This window comes from Porites lutea, chromosome 4 (genome assembly GCF_958299795.1).
Source record: "Porites lutea chromosome 4, jaPorLute2.1, whole genome shotgun sequence".
In the NCBI taxonomy this organism is placed as follows: Eukaryota; Metazoa; Cnidaria; class Anthozoa; order Scleractinia; family Poritidae; genus Porites; species Porites lutea.
The window spans coordinates 40,744,782-40,761,871 of NC_133204.1; the positions used below are offsets into that span (position 1 = coordinate 40,744,782).

The 17,090-nt window shown below is 36.0% G+C and overlaps 1 protein-coding gene across 1 annotated transcript in view; it reads right to left on the reverse strand.

Annotated features, from left to right (window-relative positions):
• Positions 1-366: 366 nt before the first annotated feature.
• The window catches only part of LOC140933585 (ubiquitin carboxyl-terminal hydrolase 47-like), a 33,122-nt gene continuing 16,398 nt past the window's right edge, over positions 367-17,090 (reverse strand). Inside the window, exons 14-34 of the mRNA XM_073383190.1 lie at positions 16,362-16,441; positions 16,052-16,103; positions 15,354-15,430; positions 14,238-14,406; positions 13,498-13,602; positions 12,738-12,836; positions 11,864-11,972; positions 10,521-10,636; positions 10,108-10,227; positions 9,161-9,293; positions 8,683-8,745; positions 7,819-7,910; positions 7,056-7,139; positions 6,768-6,848; positions 6,050-6,165; positions 5,420-5,538; positions 4,514-4,644; positions 4,382-4,429; positions 3,041-3,174; positions 2,291-2,362; positions 367-618 (exon numbers count right to left, since the gene is read on the reverse strand). Coding sequence (XP_073239291.1) covers positions 528-618; positions 2,291-2,362; positions 3,041-3,174; positions 4,382-4,429; positions 4,514-4,644; positions 5,420-5,538; positions 6,050-6,165; positions 6,768-6,848; positions 7,056-7,139; positions 7,819-7,910; positions 8,683-8,745; positions 9,161-9,293; positions 10,108-10,227; positions 10,521-10,636; positions 11,864-11,972; positions 12,738-12,836; positions 13,498-13,602; positions 14,238-14,406; positions 15,354-15,430; positions 16,052-16,103; positions 16,362-16,441 — 2,091 coding nt within the window. The 3' untranslated portion in view covers positions 367-527. The remainder of the gene's footprint in view (positions 619-2,290; positions 2,363-3,040; positions 3,175-4,381; positions 4,430-4,513; positions 4,645-5,419; positions 5,539-6,049; positions 6,166-6,767; positions 6,849-7,055; positions 7,140-7,818; positions 7,911-8,682; positions 8,746-9,160; positions 9,294-10,107; positions 10,228-10,520; positions 10,637-11,863; positions 11,973-12,737; positions 12,837-13,497; positions 13,603-14,237; positions 14,407-15,353; positions 15,431-16,051; positions 16,104-16,361; positions 16,442-17,090) is intronic.

A 17,090-nucleotide genomic window follows, 5' to 3' on the forward strand; every position in this document is an offset into this window, starting at 1 on the left:
GGGGTACATGCACTGAGCAAAAAAAACAAATTAAAAAAATGAATTACTATGCTTTTAACTGACAAAAAATATCATTTATGTGAAAATAAATCAAACCCTTGTGAAGTTTATCACAAGGGCTTTAATACAATTTCATTTTCAAAAGCCTACTGACAGTCAACATGAAAAAGTCCTACTGAAATAATTCTAACGCACAATTCTGCAAAAAATATGTCACAATAATTGGAATCTTAAAGACCATCTTAACACCAGGGTTGTCGTAAGTAGCCGGCTGACAGCAAAAATTGCTGCCTACTTGGTTAGTATTGGCCGGCTACTCTGCTTGGCATTTCTTTAGGGATGGCGTTTTTAAATAAAATATACCTGGACTGGCTGCTTACTTTGACAACTAAGCTGTCTACTTCAAAACTTTCTGACAACCCTGCTTATCACTGTCTACTCAATCCAGGGTAGCCAGGTTTAGCCAGACTAGGTCCTACATAATTGATTTTGTTTTACTTTGCAATGATCAGTGTTTCCTTCTGCTTTCAGTTGCTGGGTTTATCGTCATGAGTATAAATTTTAAGAGCTCTTTCTTTGTGTAAAAGTCTGCCAACTCTAGAACTAGAGCTGTTGGTCCTGAAATAAACAGTAAGAATAATATTAATTTCCTTCTGATTCTGGTTTTCAAAGTTTAGTGAACATCAGAATAAGCTCTTTTTGTTTCAAAAGAGCTAATAAGTATCAGACCTTTTCCCAGTTATTTTTAAATTGATATTATTATACACTCAGTTGAAACTCCCAAATATTAGCCTGCGTGACAGATGCAACCAATCCTCTGGTTATGTCTGTCTCTGAGCCACCCCTGAAATCCTTGTTTTGGGCCCCATCTTTGTACCAGGACTTGACAATCTGCCATCATTGGCCTGTTAAAAAAGCCATTGTCCATTTGCCAATCAGGTTGAAGGGAAATCCAAAACTCAGGTATGGTAATTCATTGAGTCTGTTGGGGCCCTAGGACAAGGATCTTGGCACCTCTTTGCAGATGTTACTAGTTGGGGTTTGAACACATTTGCAACGCAAGCCACTGAAAACAGACACCCTCTAGAAACAGAATATGTGTTTCTAACTGGAGCTGGCCCAAGGCTGTGCTCTAAGAAAAACTGAAGGGAGGCCAGTGCTCTGAAACTGAAACTGTGAAATTCAGGGTGCTTAGCAAAAAACTAAGATTTGTAAACTGTTTAAGCACCAAACATAAGGCACCAGGGGTCACCAGGTGCTGCTAGAGCTCAGCCCTGAGGAGACTAACAGGAATGACCCTACTGTCATCAAGGGGCTACCAGGTGCCACTAGAGCACAGCCCCTATGGAGACTAACAGGAATGACCCTACTGTCATCAGGGGCCACCAGGTGCTACTACAGCACAGCCCCTGTGGAGACCAACAGGAATGGCCCTACTCATCTCTAGGATTTATTAACAGAAGGGCGGTAGCTTATGGGAGCTTGTGAAAATTCACACTAAAATATTGTACTAACAAAACAACAATACAGTGTGACCATAGTTATTGTTGTTTACCTGTTTCTTTCATTGTCTTATTATACAATAATATTCATTCAGAGGAGAATAAAAACCAAAAATAGTTTTCCTCTTAATATTAAATTTGTGTCTGCTCACAGAAATACAAAAATGTAGTGTCTATTGTATGGGAGTTCAGGTTCAGGTGTTTTTTGAAGGTTGACCGACAGCACTCTGCTTATGGGAGCATCTGTTAGACAGCATTAATTGTATTTGCATTGTTGTTTTAAGTTTCCTTGAAGAATATGTTTGGGAAAATTGTTATTAATAACTTTTGCTGATGACTGGGCACTGCTGTATCAACAAAGTAACTCCTGGGCTGAGTTGTTCAAAGGCTGATTAGCGCTAACCCAGGGTTAAATTTTAACCCGGGTTTCTTTTTCTTTTGTTCAAAAGCATTTTCCTGGATAATTTTCTCTCTTCTTTTTACAGCATCCAATCATCAATTGTAGGCAAAAAGAATACAACTGAATTTGCTTCTCAAGCTTTCATATATGAAATCAAATTTCCCACTAACCCTGGGTTAACTTAACCCTGCTTTGAACAACCCGGCCCTGGAGATGGATCACAAAAACTAAACACAGAATATTGCTGCCTTGCTGGGTAGATGATGCCATTTAACTTTTAGGGGCGCAACCCAAAGATGAATAACAGAAAGAAACTTTAAAAAAAGTTAGCAAAAATCACAAGCTTTAGACTGACCAAACTACACTGTTTTAAAACAGGAAGACTCACTTGGCATTTTCTTTTTTCATGATTTCCTGTTTCTTTTCTTCTGATATTTCCATTAGATGTTCTGTTTTATCTCTGCAAAAATGAGAGGTAAATTCTAGATTCCAGTAACACATAGTAGATTATAATAATCGATAACCATGTCTTTTTTTCCACCTGTCTCATATGCACACGGAAAGGACAAAAATTACAGCAGAGCTCATAGGAAATTGAAAAAAATGCGAAAGTTGCCTCCAAACAACAGACTACCACAAAATACTGTGCTGGTGTTTTATTTATAACTTTCCATCATTGTTTTGCTCTTTTCTATCATTGTGGCAAATAATAAGGCTGGTACAGTTTCTGTTGGTGCTCTAATCTAGTTTCTACCATTGGGAACATGCAGGACCTATAATGATGATGACAATGATAATAACAGCGTGAAGTTGGGTAAATTTTTAAAATGTGGGGGGATAAAAATGGTCTAATGAATGTGAAACCTCAAAATTGGAGGATCACCATTTTCATTTCCAGAGCCCCCCCCTAGTAAAAGTGTTCAGGTTATTCACAGTGAGGTTGATTAACCACATTCTAAAAGGAATGCACAGAAACATTAACTTTTGCACTGTCTGCATGCCATCAGAATTCTGGAGCAAGTGGAAAGCTACTCTGATTTGTTTGTCTGTTGGGCAATGTTACAGAATGCTACAATGCAATAAATGCCCCCAAAAGTAATTTCAGGTCGAGTCTGTTATGTTGGTAATCTTTACACACCTGTAAAATACCACTGCTCCATCGTCATTGATAAATAAAGGACTAGACCCAAGAGATGTCAAGTCAGCTGTCCAACCAAAATCATTTCCATGAATTTCAAGGACTGGTGCATCACAAGGGAACTGTCCACGGCCCTGGAAACCAGAAATTAGTGACTATGTGCCATAACTAAATGACTGTGAATTATAACTGGATGCCGAAGAAATCAGAATTCAAACCTCCTGGTTTATTGCAACACTGACTTCCTTTCTGCAGTCAAACAGTGATAATTTTTAATATCAACAGTAATATGGGGACCTGGACCCAAGTTTGTATCATTTAATAAAAATTAACACAAATTTTGACTGTATTATAATTCAACACATCATATATAATATAGCTTCAACCCTGGTCAATTTTCTTGGGACACTAATGCAATAGGCCATTTGCACTAAGAGGTCATGTGACATAGTTTTCATGAAAATGAAAGCTATATGATTTTGCCTTCGAAAAAGGCCTAGTGGGTCATATCTTCAACAGAATAATAGTGATTTGGTTTTTCAAACCCGCACCATTTTCTTAAAATGAGTAAGTTCCTCGCTGGTCACGTGATCAAAATGTGATTTTGAAATTATGAATTACTTCTTTCTGAACAAAAGCTTTGCACTTAAACTTCAAGGAGGATGTTGAAAAAATGATGTGGTAACGTTTACAGCACATCTGAGCATAACTATCAAACGTTTAACAAGATATAAGTAAAAAGTAGTTTTGGCGGCCATATTGGAGGGCAAGAGTATGCCCTCCAACCTGGCGGCCAATACAAATCATACTGCTTTGTTGAAAAATCAAAGTGCCATAAAATATCTCCCTTAAATGCGTTTCCTCTCAAATTTCGGGTGTAAGATAATTTTTATGTGCTCTGTCAATTTTGGGCACCAACAAGATTCCAACTCATTGTTTAAAGGAAGCATTGGTCACGTCACCTCTTAGTGCAAGTGGCCTATAGCTCGTCAAATTAAGGCATCTTCCCTTCCCCCTTCCCCCTTCCCCCTTGGTGCAGTGTTGACGTTATGTATTCCAGTTTTAATTCAACACAATTAACACCGCTTGGGGGAGAGGGGGACAGCAGAAATAGCCCCTTATAACAACATCCCCAAGCTTTTTTAAGAGGTAGAATAATAAAAAAAATTATGACTTAATTTAACAAAGTGTGTCTTTGTGCCTAATTTCCTCAAGTTTCCCAAGACGTTTTGACCAGGGTTGTAGATGGTGAATTTTAAGCTATGTAAATGAATGTGCAAGATGTGGTAATCAGCACAACACAAACATGGAACAAAGAAAAAGTTTTTGCCTAGTTCATACCTTGCAAAGCTCTAAATTTTCCTCTGGAATGCCACTAAGTGTACTCATCTGACAAAAGTAACGATGTCATTAGTCATAAAATAAAAGAAAGTGTTATTAATAAATCATTAATACAATAAAGAGTCTTGTTACCGCTTCCTTTAAATGTTCAACCAAGCTCTCCTTTAGAACAACTTCTTTTGGAGGGTCAATTGTTAACGTCGAAGGATGCCAATGTCTAACATACAATGACAGTTGATCTGCTGAGGTCATTCTTTCAGGACCTGATGGTTAGAATGTTGTAACTCTCAGTTAATATGCACATCATAGCCCAGGTCTCAATACTGCATGCTAGTGAGGAAAGCTGAAACATAAATTGTAAGCAAAAGGGAAGCTGCATCTATCTGTCTATCTATTTCGGGTGAACCCGCACTGGTTTTATAAATCTGTCCCACTCCCGTCTGTTGGCCATGACAGATGAAAAATCCTGCCTTGAAAGACTGGTGTCACCCTCTAGGTTGGTCAATAAATATTGTTGGTTGTTGCTGGGTGCCCCCTTTGAGTGTCTGCCATGTTTTGGTTCCCAAAGAAGTAGTTGAGAAACAGTCTCATTCTTGCTTCTCCGACAGTGGACACTAAACTGCAGCAGACGTATCTGGAGACTTGCTGAAATTGGAGGCAGGATTCTTTAATATGCAGCTTCTGCATAAGAATGTGAACATCTTTTGTTCTCTTTAGTTGTTTTAGTATGCTTATGACATTTTTCCCAGTAAGGAACGGACATGTTAAAAAAAGGCATCACCACAAGCACATTAAGTAACCAAGAAATACACTCATCAAGAAACCGCTCTTTCCCATTGACAAATTAGATTTATTCCTTGGTGCCAACATTACTCTACCCTAGGGGAATTATATGATTCTGAATCTGCTGCCTTATAATTATCAAGGTTATGTTGTAAACGCAAACATCCTTGTGCTAATATCAGCATGAAATGAGAAAATGAAGTACACTACAAGTGATTACAGTGATCTGATAACTTGATGAAGAGATTGACAGACCTTCTAGTATTTCCAGAAACACTTCAAAGCTTGCATATACTTGGATGTTTTCTTCAAATACTTGGCTGTCAACATAGACCCTTCCAGGATTTTTCCAGTTTTTTCTTCTCATTCTGAGACTAAAATTCATAAATCATAAAGACTTAGATTAAACGAGACTTTCTTAGGAAAGAAATTCTTAAAAGTGAAAATGAAAATTAACAAAACATTAATTTTGCTAAATTCTCTAGCAATCTATTGAAGTTACAGTGGAACCTCAATATCAAAAAGGCCCAATGGACTGGCAAAATTTGTTTGCTATAAAGAGGTTTTGTTATATTGAGGTTCTTTTTCACATACTGTACTATTTCTGGGGCAAAGAATGCATTTGTTACACCAAGGACTTTGTTAAATGGATAGAGGTTTGTTATATCAAGGTTTCACCGTACTGTAGTTGGAAAATATTCAGGTGTTATTTAATACTGCATAAGAAGAAAAAAGAGGACAAGAACTGACAAACGTCTAGCCATGCCGCGAAATTGAGATAAATTTGATGGTATCATTTGCAGTTGGTTTGATGGCCATTATCTTGAACAGATATGTTTTCCCACTAATCCACATTTAAACAAACTAATAACTAATAAAACATACTTTTCAACTGGTACATCAAGGCCACATCTTTTACAGATCTCTGGTAGCAAAAGTTCTTTGCAGGTTTTTACTGACATCCCGTCACTTGCTATCCAGTCACAAAAGTATTTGAAAGGCTGAAAGACAAAACATGTATGTCCTTTATAAAATAAGTATTATTAATAATAATATTATGACAATCACCTGATTTTCCTGGTAGACATTTCATTCTCTATAGATCAGTGACCAATTTAACCCTTTACAAAATACAGTATACAGATCCGATAGTGGCATCAATTCATAATCATGAACATAATTCTTTGAATAAATAATTTTGCACAAAGTTGGAATGTTCACGGTTAATTTAATTTGCTTTATTCAACATAAGAGCTCACTTTGCTTTATAGTTACAAAAACTCAGTTTCCTAACTTTTCCCCAAATTACATCAAAATTTTCTCTATAGAAAAAAAAGTGGTCTTGAGTGATTATAATGGTAGCCATCACACATTGAATTTTTCAAATGTTTTCGAGAGGGTCAGTAAATTACCCCAGGCCAGGCCATGACCTCCTCCACTCCACCATAAAGATTTTGTTTTGAATAGAGTTGAAACAGCAAACAGTCTGCTCAGAAATCAATGGAATACTAATTATGCTACTCTTTCCTGAGCATACTGTCTGCCTTTTAAGAAAGTTTATTTCAACCCTATTTTATTTAACAAGGTTTGAAAATAAACTTACCTCCTTTTCAGCTGGAGTCAGCAAAAATATTTTCAGTTGATGCTCCCCTTTCTTGAGAGCACGGCCATATTTGACTCGCAGCTACAAAGGAAAATAATGTCAATAGTAATAATAGTAATAATAATAATAATAATAATAATAATAATAACAAGGACAACAACAGTAGTACTAGTATGATAATTCTGCTCTTACAGATTGTCATTGGCAAGTTCTTGAATTCAATGAATGAAATCCCATCAAAAATAAATATGTACAGTACACACAATATTAAAGAAACAGGGAACATACCTTAGAGTCATCAGCAAAGTTTGTCAAAGAATCTGACAAATGGCTGTATTCAATTTCTTGGTTATTTGAGTAAACTCTATAAACCTGAGAATAGAGTAATATTATTATTCATTCAAAACATATCACAATTCTGATTGGCTAAAAGCACACGCATAATTCACCATAACCAGTCACTGATGACCAAATTTGGAAGAATTTTGTGTTTCACGACGAGATGACATCGAAAATGCAGCCCGCTACAGGTTAAGGCACCATTAACGAGAAAACCTGTGGACGAGGTTGAGTTGTTTTGGTTGTGAAAAAAAAAGGTGGACATTTCACTCGTTTGAAGAGTAAGAACTACAGCTGGAATTAGGCGAAATAATAGCTAAAAACATGGCAAAAACAGCAAGAAGACAACTCGGAGGGCGACATCTGTTATTTGGAGAATATTTGTGGAGCTGGACAAATATCGAAGATGAACTTAACATCGATGCAGGTAAGCATATTTTAGCTATGTTTTTAAACTAGAAATTATTTCAGTTGAATGAATAATAAAGCAATTAATGAATTTGGAGGGAATTAATGCAATTAATAAAGCAATTAATGAACTCGGAGGGTGTTACCCACCTCAGCCAATAATAAACACCCTCCTCGATCTGCTTAATTCTTCATATCCTACTCAGCTCCATTCATTAATTATTGCTAAATATTGGCGTTTGAGTGAGCAGGGTTTTAGTGTACTTGCTTCACAAGAAGGAATTTCAATTACCAAACAACTTACCCTAAAAAATTCAGGAGAGCACTGTACATCATTTTGCAGAATTTCTTTCAGTTTTTCAAGTGTGATTCTCTTGTCAATAGAAAAAAGTTTTTCTAATGGTAAGAAAAGAAAGATAGAAGTCCCATTAAACAAAGAATGCATCCATAAGGTTATCTAACCTTTTAGCTCACGTAATATAATTTTTTGACATGCAAATTATTCCGCATACAGTAGTCTCCTTACATTTCTAAATAATAGCAATAGAACTACACATTATAAGAAAATAATTTGCATAATAATTTGATTACTATTACTCCACTAAAAAAAGGTCCAGTTGAGGAACATGACAATTATCATTAGTGACAAGATTTAGCTGCATAGTTTGGCAGCCCATATTGATTCTTTAAACCTGTAATAATCATTGCACAAAGTGTCATTTACTGTTATATTTTTTTTCATCTGGCGACCATTTTATAATTTTACAGCACCAAAAGGTGACTTCTTTCAATTTGAGCTTGGTTCAATGGGTTCGTTTTGAAAAAAAAATTGCCTGTGTCAGTGAGCTGGTACACAAAAATTGGCTTTAGCAATGGCAGAGTTGATATATACTATGGTCCGTTTACCACAAACGTAAGAGGATTGAAAAGCTGATGTTTTTAGCGTTAGCCCTTGGTCTGAGGACATTAGTTTACTGATCTGACAAAGGCTGAACCTCAAAGTGTTAACTTATTTTCATATTTCAAACAAACCTGCAAATAGCTACATGTAAAAAAAACTGTGAACAAGTTCACATTTCTAGAAAATAAGAGGCACTAGGCAAAGATTTGGCTAAACTTTCAATAATAAAGCCAGAAAGCTGGCATATGCCTGTTTTATGAATACTACCTTTTCCCTTTTCATTTTTGTCAGCATCAGCAGCAGCCTCACATATATATCTACTTGTACTCTCTAAATGTAAATAAAATAAATGTAATCAGAGTTGCCAGAAAGTTTTGAAGTAGACAGCTGAGTTGTCAAAGTAAGCAGCCAGTCCAGGGATATTTTATTTAAAAAATGCCATCCCCAGACAAATGCCAAGCAGAGTAGCCGGCTGATACTAACCAAGTAGGCGCGATTTTTGTAGGCAGCTGGCTACTTTTGACAACCCTGGTAATAACCATATCATGGTTACATCATAACATGATAGCCACCAACTCACTAGAGCAAAATCTTTACTTCTTTTGTTTTCCACTAGCCTATTCATTAAAAAATTAATTATTGTTCATTGAGAAAACTTGGTTTACTGACCCCTAAGGCTCCTTTTAAGACTACAAAAAAAAGGTGGAAAATTTTGTTCTGTCGGAAAAACTCCTGGTAAACCAACCTGACGGTTTCTTGGAAGGATCAGGCAAAAAAACACAGAGCTGAATGGTGTGCTGATAAACATCCAACACTTTGTACAGCTGAGACTTTTCAAAGGAGAGACCTTCTTCCAGTGATGATGCCTCAACAAACACCTACGAGTACAAATAAAATCATGCCTTATTACTGGAAATTAACGCTTCATGAAATTAACAGGAATGTCAAAAATTTGCATCACTAAATTCACGTTAATCTCCAATAACTTAATTTTGTGGTGAGTTAATTTCCCATAATTTAGTACACTGTCAGTAGAAAATCAGTTATTTTATCTCAGATGACTCAAACTAGGTCCCATTTCTCCTGGATTCTACCCCACTTTTCGGTCATTTTTACTCAGCTCAAATTCGGAAAACTTAAATTCTCTGCCAACTCAAACATCATACCACAGGAAACTTGTTGGTGGTGTCGCAAAATGGTGGCTGTTTTCTCAGGTTTTAGTGCTCTTGTCACTCCACCACCCTTGACCTCAAACAAACAAAACCCCTAAATTTTAACGTTTAAAAAATCTTCATGCAATAAAAAATTACAATAATTATTTTCTAAGATTATCTTCCATACATCTATGCATTGATTTCCATCCTTGTTGTCCCTAAAGTGATACATTAGCCCACAATCCAGCTTCTTGAAAGGTGATAAGCTTTAATCTAGGCTTAAAATTTAACACTGCACGATTGCTTAGAACTGTTATTTTGGGTTAACACAACTAGGCTTTTGAAGAAAAAAGTGGAATAATACCTCATGAGCCCCAGTTACACAAAACCCTGGATTAGTGTGAACTGGCATTCCAGGAACTCAGCCCAGATAAATAATCACCTTTTGATCAGAAGTGATTACTGGTAATACAAAAAATATATTGATCTGTCAATTGAATAATACAATAATAATAATATTACTGTTCAACAGTTTTACCTTGTTAGATTTGAAGAATCCAAGGTCTTTTAATACTTTACTGTGGTTGTTTAGCAACTTAAGTTCACTGTATGTTCCTTCAAACACTACTCTCATAGTTTCTAGGGGAAGGCTAAATTTCTAAGGAAAAAAAATGCATTTTTCATTATTTTAAGTTTTATTTTCCACTCTGACCTTTTTGCTGAAGATCAACACTAACAATGGCTCTGTTACATCCCTAAAAAATACAACAATGTGTGACAATGATGCAACGATGACATCATTTTAAAATACAATAAACAGAATCCTTCAGTTTGTTGTTTTCTTGCGCAAATTAGAGCTATTGTTGTTTAAGCCTCAGTAGGATTGACAAATTTCAGTAAGAAAGCAAAAACAAAATGTCATCATCATGAAAAAGGCCTGTTCCTTATTACCTCATAAATGAGACTGTAGAGGTCTTTCACCGTCCAGCTTAGCAGTGGTCGTACATTAGTGGGTGGAGCAACTTTTTCTTTCTCAAGATCAACAACATGAACTTTGACAGTTACTCCTATAGAGGTAAGAGACAATACTGATGTTGACATACAATGTTCATCCTTTGCAGTCAGAGTAACTGCAAGGTCATAGGTTCCACTCTAGTTGGGAGTACTCAAAATTAATATTATTTACTTCCACATGTCGCCTATATCACTGACTGAAAACATCTTTTGTTGCAATTATAGTTGTAGGATCAGCGGTTACAAGTACTAGGTAATATTCCATTATGGTTTTCTTACAGCTGACCTGAATTGTCAGGAACATTTCAGGATTTTCGGTTTTTCTGTGAAGTCAATCAAACTGTTACCGTAGCATCCACCGTGTTTGTCAAATAATATAGGCAGCAATAATGAGCAGAATGTTAGCGGGAACATACCGATTTGCTTTCACCCTCCCATTTCTGTGTTTCTTCTGGATTTGGAAGCTCTATAGGAAAAATCTAAACTTGCCATGTTTCAGTATGAAGAAGATAAAAAAAATTTAGAGCTAAGGTAATTTAAATTACTCTGCTTTTCAAAAACATGCAACCGAACTCTGAAGTTCAAAAGCAATGAACCTAGAAACACACAAAATGGATCCAAATCCACCAATCACAAATCACAAACCATGACCTATTGTTTCCTAAGAGGTCCACTAAGATGTGAAGGCAAGAAAGCGCTGATTCTTCAGAGTTTGATTGACGTCACAGAAACACCCAAAGACATTTTTGACATTGCAGGTCGCGTGATATCTGTAACAGCTGTAATTATAAACCATAAATAAAATATTACCCTTTTAAAAGAGCAAATTTGGGAACTTAATTTGATTGTTAGATTAATAAATAAAGACCTCAGTCAGCCAGCCTCAGTGACCTCAACTGAATACTCAACAAATTAATTGTAGCAGAAGGACCGCCTCTTGTTTGGTAACCTAGCAAGGTTATGTTTAGCTTACAGGCTGGAGGGAGGAAACAAACAGTTCAAAACTACAAAACTGACATCAGGAAGTCCCTATAAGTAGTACACAACCTAACAAAACTTTACAAGAGGTGGTCTTCAAGTGTTGGTATAGATTTTCCACCAAAACAAATTTAAATTTTAGGCTAATGTCACTGAAAATGGTCTTTAATACATTTATCTGAAGATGTTTTGAAAAAAACCTCTTCAATACAGATATAGATATTAAGTACAAAATTATAACAGCCAGGACTCAGTCAGATCAGATAGTTTTACATAGTCACCAGTTGACAAAGGTTACTAACCACCATGTTTGTACACAGAAAATTTTTCATGGGGCTTTCTTGTTTCAAGGAGGAGGTCAAACATGTAGGACTGCTTCACTCCACAGAGGACCTTTCCCATTGGATCATTCTGCAATTGGCAAAAACAATATTTATGACAATACTGCTGGTGCTTGGAAAAAATTAGCTAATAAAATCTACTTAAAATTTGGACAAAATATGCCTTGATTTTTTTGGTACAATCACTCATTTTTTTGAAAACATTCTTAACCCATTTGTCCTAAAACTTTTGCTGAAAAAGGCCAAGTGAAAACTTTGTAAAACACTGTTTATGAGTCAAGCACTGGGCTGCCTTTTGTTCCTGGTGTAAAATACAAGCTTCCAAAGTTTGGGCATCCACAAAAAATAAAAGTTTGACTTTTGGGTTTAAACAAGACACGTCTGCCTTGACAATTACCTTTGCTTTCTTTCTTCACTGCTTGTTACACTTTTCTTGCACGGTTTTGTTATTTTACATTCTGGTGTGACAGGTTTTTGGAAAAACTTTTAAGGATTCTAAGAGTGCATGAAGGAAGTGGTTTTTCATTGGATTTTTCAGGTCAATTTACTTAACATGTTCTTTTTTTGCATATTTCTCCAACCTGTTGTGACGGAATCGTGGATGGTTTGAAAGATCTCTTCAATTGTACCAGTTACATGACAAAGTGGTACCGTGGACAAAGATCCTAATGGGCGGAAATTAGGGACTCCGCCTTATAACTATGGCCACTCAAATCCACCACTTACAATGGCCACCTCGTTGGTAAGACCAAACTCTTATGGTCTGATAGTAGCTACTTTAGAAGGGTCCTTGCCCTTATCTTAAAGGTCTGAAGAAATCAACTCTGACACTCACCTCTTCTCCATCAAATGACCTTTCAATGTAGTCATAGTATTCATCATACTTCACAATTCTGCACTGTTCAACAGGAAGTATCTTGCCCAGAAGGAAAAGCTAGTCATAGAAAAATAACAGTTCACTAATATTATTAAAAAACCACTTTGAATCCACCGCAACAAACCTTTAGGACAACTTGCACTGAATATACTTGCATTTCTTTATCTATGGCTAGAATACAACAAAGAACACATGTTCTAACATTCTGTCTTGAGACAGGAAAAATGTGACCTTGATTTGCAGTTCTGCTGAGAGGATTATATTTTCATACTCTCAAGGCTGTGCTCTAAGGTAAATTGAAGGGAACGCAGTGTTCTGAATCTGTAAAATCTAGGATGCTCAGCATATGATTTGTATGATACCACTAAGATTTTGTAGTCACCCAGGTGACTCTGTATATTATTAATATGCTGCTGACCGTTTAAATTCAACTTCAAGTATAAGAAGTGCAAAAATTTTAAGGTTAAGCACTACAAGTTCCTCTAGTATAAAATTTTATTAAAATATTAAAACACCACGAAAGTACATGTATGGTGAAAATACATGTTCCTGCTTTCTAACTTCAGGAGTCCTTTTTGGGTGGGGTTCTTCACTAAGAGGAAATTCACTAATTTAGAACAACAGACAAACTGCTAGGTGTTAAGTTCAAGGGAGGTGTCTATCTTAGAGAGGCATCTGTCACGGAGAGTGATACTGTACAATGGTAACTCTCTCTCACCTTATGTGCAATGGCTACCGCCTCATTCAGTGTGCAATCCTTATGAATTTCTAATTTTTGTTCTGACATTGTCCTCCTGATTGGATGTTCACAAAAGATCTTTATCTGAAGGAATCAAAACAAAAGCAAGCAGATCAGACAATAAAACCATCATTAAATTTCACTTTCTAAAATTTTGACAAACAAATAGCATCATGTGAAAGTACAGGTAAAGAGCTTTCATTTGAATGGTCACATCATAGGATTTCATCCACAGACTCAAAAGTTAGAGTCACCTTACAAAACTCCATCAAGCACTCTGACAGTGAAAGGGTTTAAGAACAGGATTCACTAGCCTGATTACAAAATCCACTAGCCCTGGACCATCAGACACGACTTTCTTTGCATGCTGCAAAGAGTTCTGGGACGGTCACTAGGGACAGTTACTGGCCAATAGCTGACCGTCACATGCCTGGTAATGATCCCTGAAACCACTGCAGGACACATTTCAGCTCCAGTTCTCTTCTTGATTCCAAAGGGGTGAATATTATTGTCGGGCAAACAATTGAACACAGGAAGAGCAGACTCAGGTGTATGTATCAAACAATAACTGAGGGGTAAGTGTCAGAGACATAGCTCTTCATAAATAACTCAAGGATTCTTTCTCTCTGAAAAGGGAAATATGTGGCCTTTTTAGGCATTCAACATTGATAATCAAGGCTTAAAGGCTGAGAATCATGCAACATCTTATCTAGCTGTACCTTGCACATGGACCTTTCCATTTCTCTTCTCTTTCTTTCCACTTCTTCCAAATGCCTCAAATTGTGAATTAACTCTATTATGTGTGCAGGCATGTCATGTTGCTCCAGGAATTTAGCATTTCTTTCTGGAGCAACCTGCCTGTACATCAGCATGTATGCATTGGTAGAACTGCAATGATTATTAGAGAGAAACATTTAGTGGATGTTATCCAAATGCCTCACTAAACCTATATTATAAGGCCCTGGTTGTTCAAACATTGGATAGCGCTATCCACGGGATAAATCTCTACCCAGCAGATGGTGTAATTGATTTCTATTATACTTATCCGCTGGATGATGATAAATCCGGTCGATAGCGCTATCAATTGTTTGAACAACCAGGGCCAGAATTTGAAAGGGCTGAGGCAAACAGCCTGCATAATCTCAGGTCTGAAAATGTGAGTATTAACAACATTACACAAAGAAAAACTGGATAAATTATTATTAACAGCATGATTGCATAACAGAATATTGGTTATAAAATCCAGTATCTAATAATATAATAATAATAATAATAATAATAATAATAAGCTTTATTTATCCATCTTTAAAAATATATATACAATGGATTTACATAATTAAAGTGAAAAAACATATACTATGAAATGCTATTAGATGACATTCTAATAAAAAAACTAAGTAAAAATATACAGATCACAAAAGGAGTCTTGCAGCTCTTGCTATGAACAAATTAGTATGTCTTCGCGTTCCTGACTTTGGTATTGCTACTGAACCTGGTTTGGATCTTAAGTTCTAGCCGTGGCTGGTATTTGGCTTAGTGACAAAAATCTGATTTCGGTGGTTATTATCATTCACAGTTCATTCTAATCCACCCTCGCTACATTACACCTGTCCTCTAACGTTGGATTGGATGTTCTACTAAACTGAAAATAAACACTTCATATGTGCAAACAGTTTTTACTTGAATGAACAATTAAAGTGAGTAAACACTTAAGAAGGAGCTACTTGACAACCAAATTCATACTTAATATAAACCTCTTACTTGCTAAATGTATGAATAAAAAAAAATCAAGAAATTACGGCTGGATAGAAATTTTTTTATTATTAATTAAGTACCTTGAATAAGCTGCTGAATAATAATATTTGGAAGATTCCAGTCCACCATAGATACGTTCAATGTCATCATCATAAACCTGGTAGATGTAAGACAACACATTATTAATTATTTAATCTAGTCTCTCACACAGATGTTCTTTTGGGTTTTTCATTTTCCAATTTCTGTTATGTGGGACTTAAAATATTTGACACTCAGTCATTCTATAGTCATTGTTGTTCATTGTTAAAGAGAGTCAAAGGTCTTTGGAGTTCCTAAAGGTGAAACTTAGGGTTCAATTGCTGCACCAAAAAAATGCTAGTTTGACAGAGTGCATTGTGAAATTTGTAATGGAGGGTCACAAAAAATAAGAAATCTCATTGGTACACTAATGTTAATATCCTTAGCTGAAAGATTAGCTTACACTAGTAGTATCTGGCAGACCCTTGGTAAACTCAATGTGCAACGCAAGTTAAGCTCTGCCAGGCAGGGTTAAGAACTACAGCAACAGGGTGACAAGCTGAAAGTTTTCTTGTTGTGTAGGCTGATCGTACTTCTTTTTCTCTTGTCTTCAGAAACCAGTCCTTTGATCCATCGGTGGGAAAGCACCAGATTAATAATTGCGGGTTTTGCCTTGGTGCAACATGAATTCAACAGTCAATTTTAGAGAAAAAAAGGTAAGGTTTTGGCAGTAAAAAGCCAGACTGAAAACCAAACTTACCCTTGATACACTCTGGTCATTGAAGCAGTACCACTGCCCATTTGTAAAGGACCTACATGCATGAATAGAAAAATAAACCCAAATCTACATTAAATCAATTCTGAGGGTAACAATGAGGATGCTGAAATGCTGTGACTTTACATACAAAATAATTAGACTAAATGTTCCAAAGGGGACACAAACGCTACATGTAGCTTAATATAGGCTGCTGTTCTTGTTTATTTTTCAAGGAAGGGGAGTTACATTAGTCTAGGTCACCATTTTTGTAAATTGTTGTTTAATTGATGAAACAATTATTTGTAAGTCTTACTTGATATAAGCATAGTAGTGTCCTCCTGTGGCACTCCCAGAGTGGATCATAATAGAGAACAATTCATACCAGTAGGGACCCTGATAAGTCACAATTCAAAAGTTCAAAGGTACAACAATGGCACTGTGCAACTTTAATTAAGAGGAATGACTACTGATGAATACTTGAATTTCATATACCTTATTATAGGAAATTAATGATGCACGTAGACAAAGTGAAGAAAATTTATATTACACAAAATTAATACAAATTTTCCAACAGTTAGGTTTACATACATCAAATTAACAAGGAATTTTCGAAAACAATGTGCGCCAAACTTTATTTTACGCCAATTTTCTGTGATACAAACTTCTCAACGTACATATATCTAAAGGAAAAAACATAAATGTAAATGGGTATTCCAAGAAGAAAGACTGAAGAAGTTGGCTATCCCCTCGGAGAAACAGATCAATACAAAGACCAGTCGAAAGACATTTTGAACTCAATTCTTACAGAAGAACTGTCAGTGACTCCGAGGCATTGATAGAGAACTATGAGCAGATGAGGTTTTGTTATTGAAATAAAGGTGCTGTAAAACAATGATATAAAACAGTGTGATTTAAATTAACATCCACATAAATTAAGATGTATTAAATTAACGTGATTTTTTTAAAATTGGTTAATAAAGTGCATCGTTAATTTCCAATAATAAGGTATTAACAGAACCGTGGAATGAAGAAATAAATATAA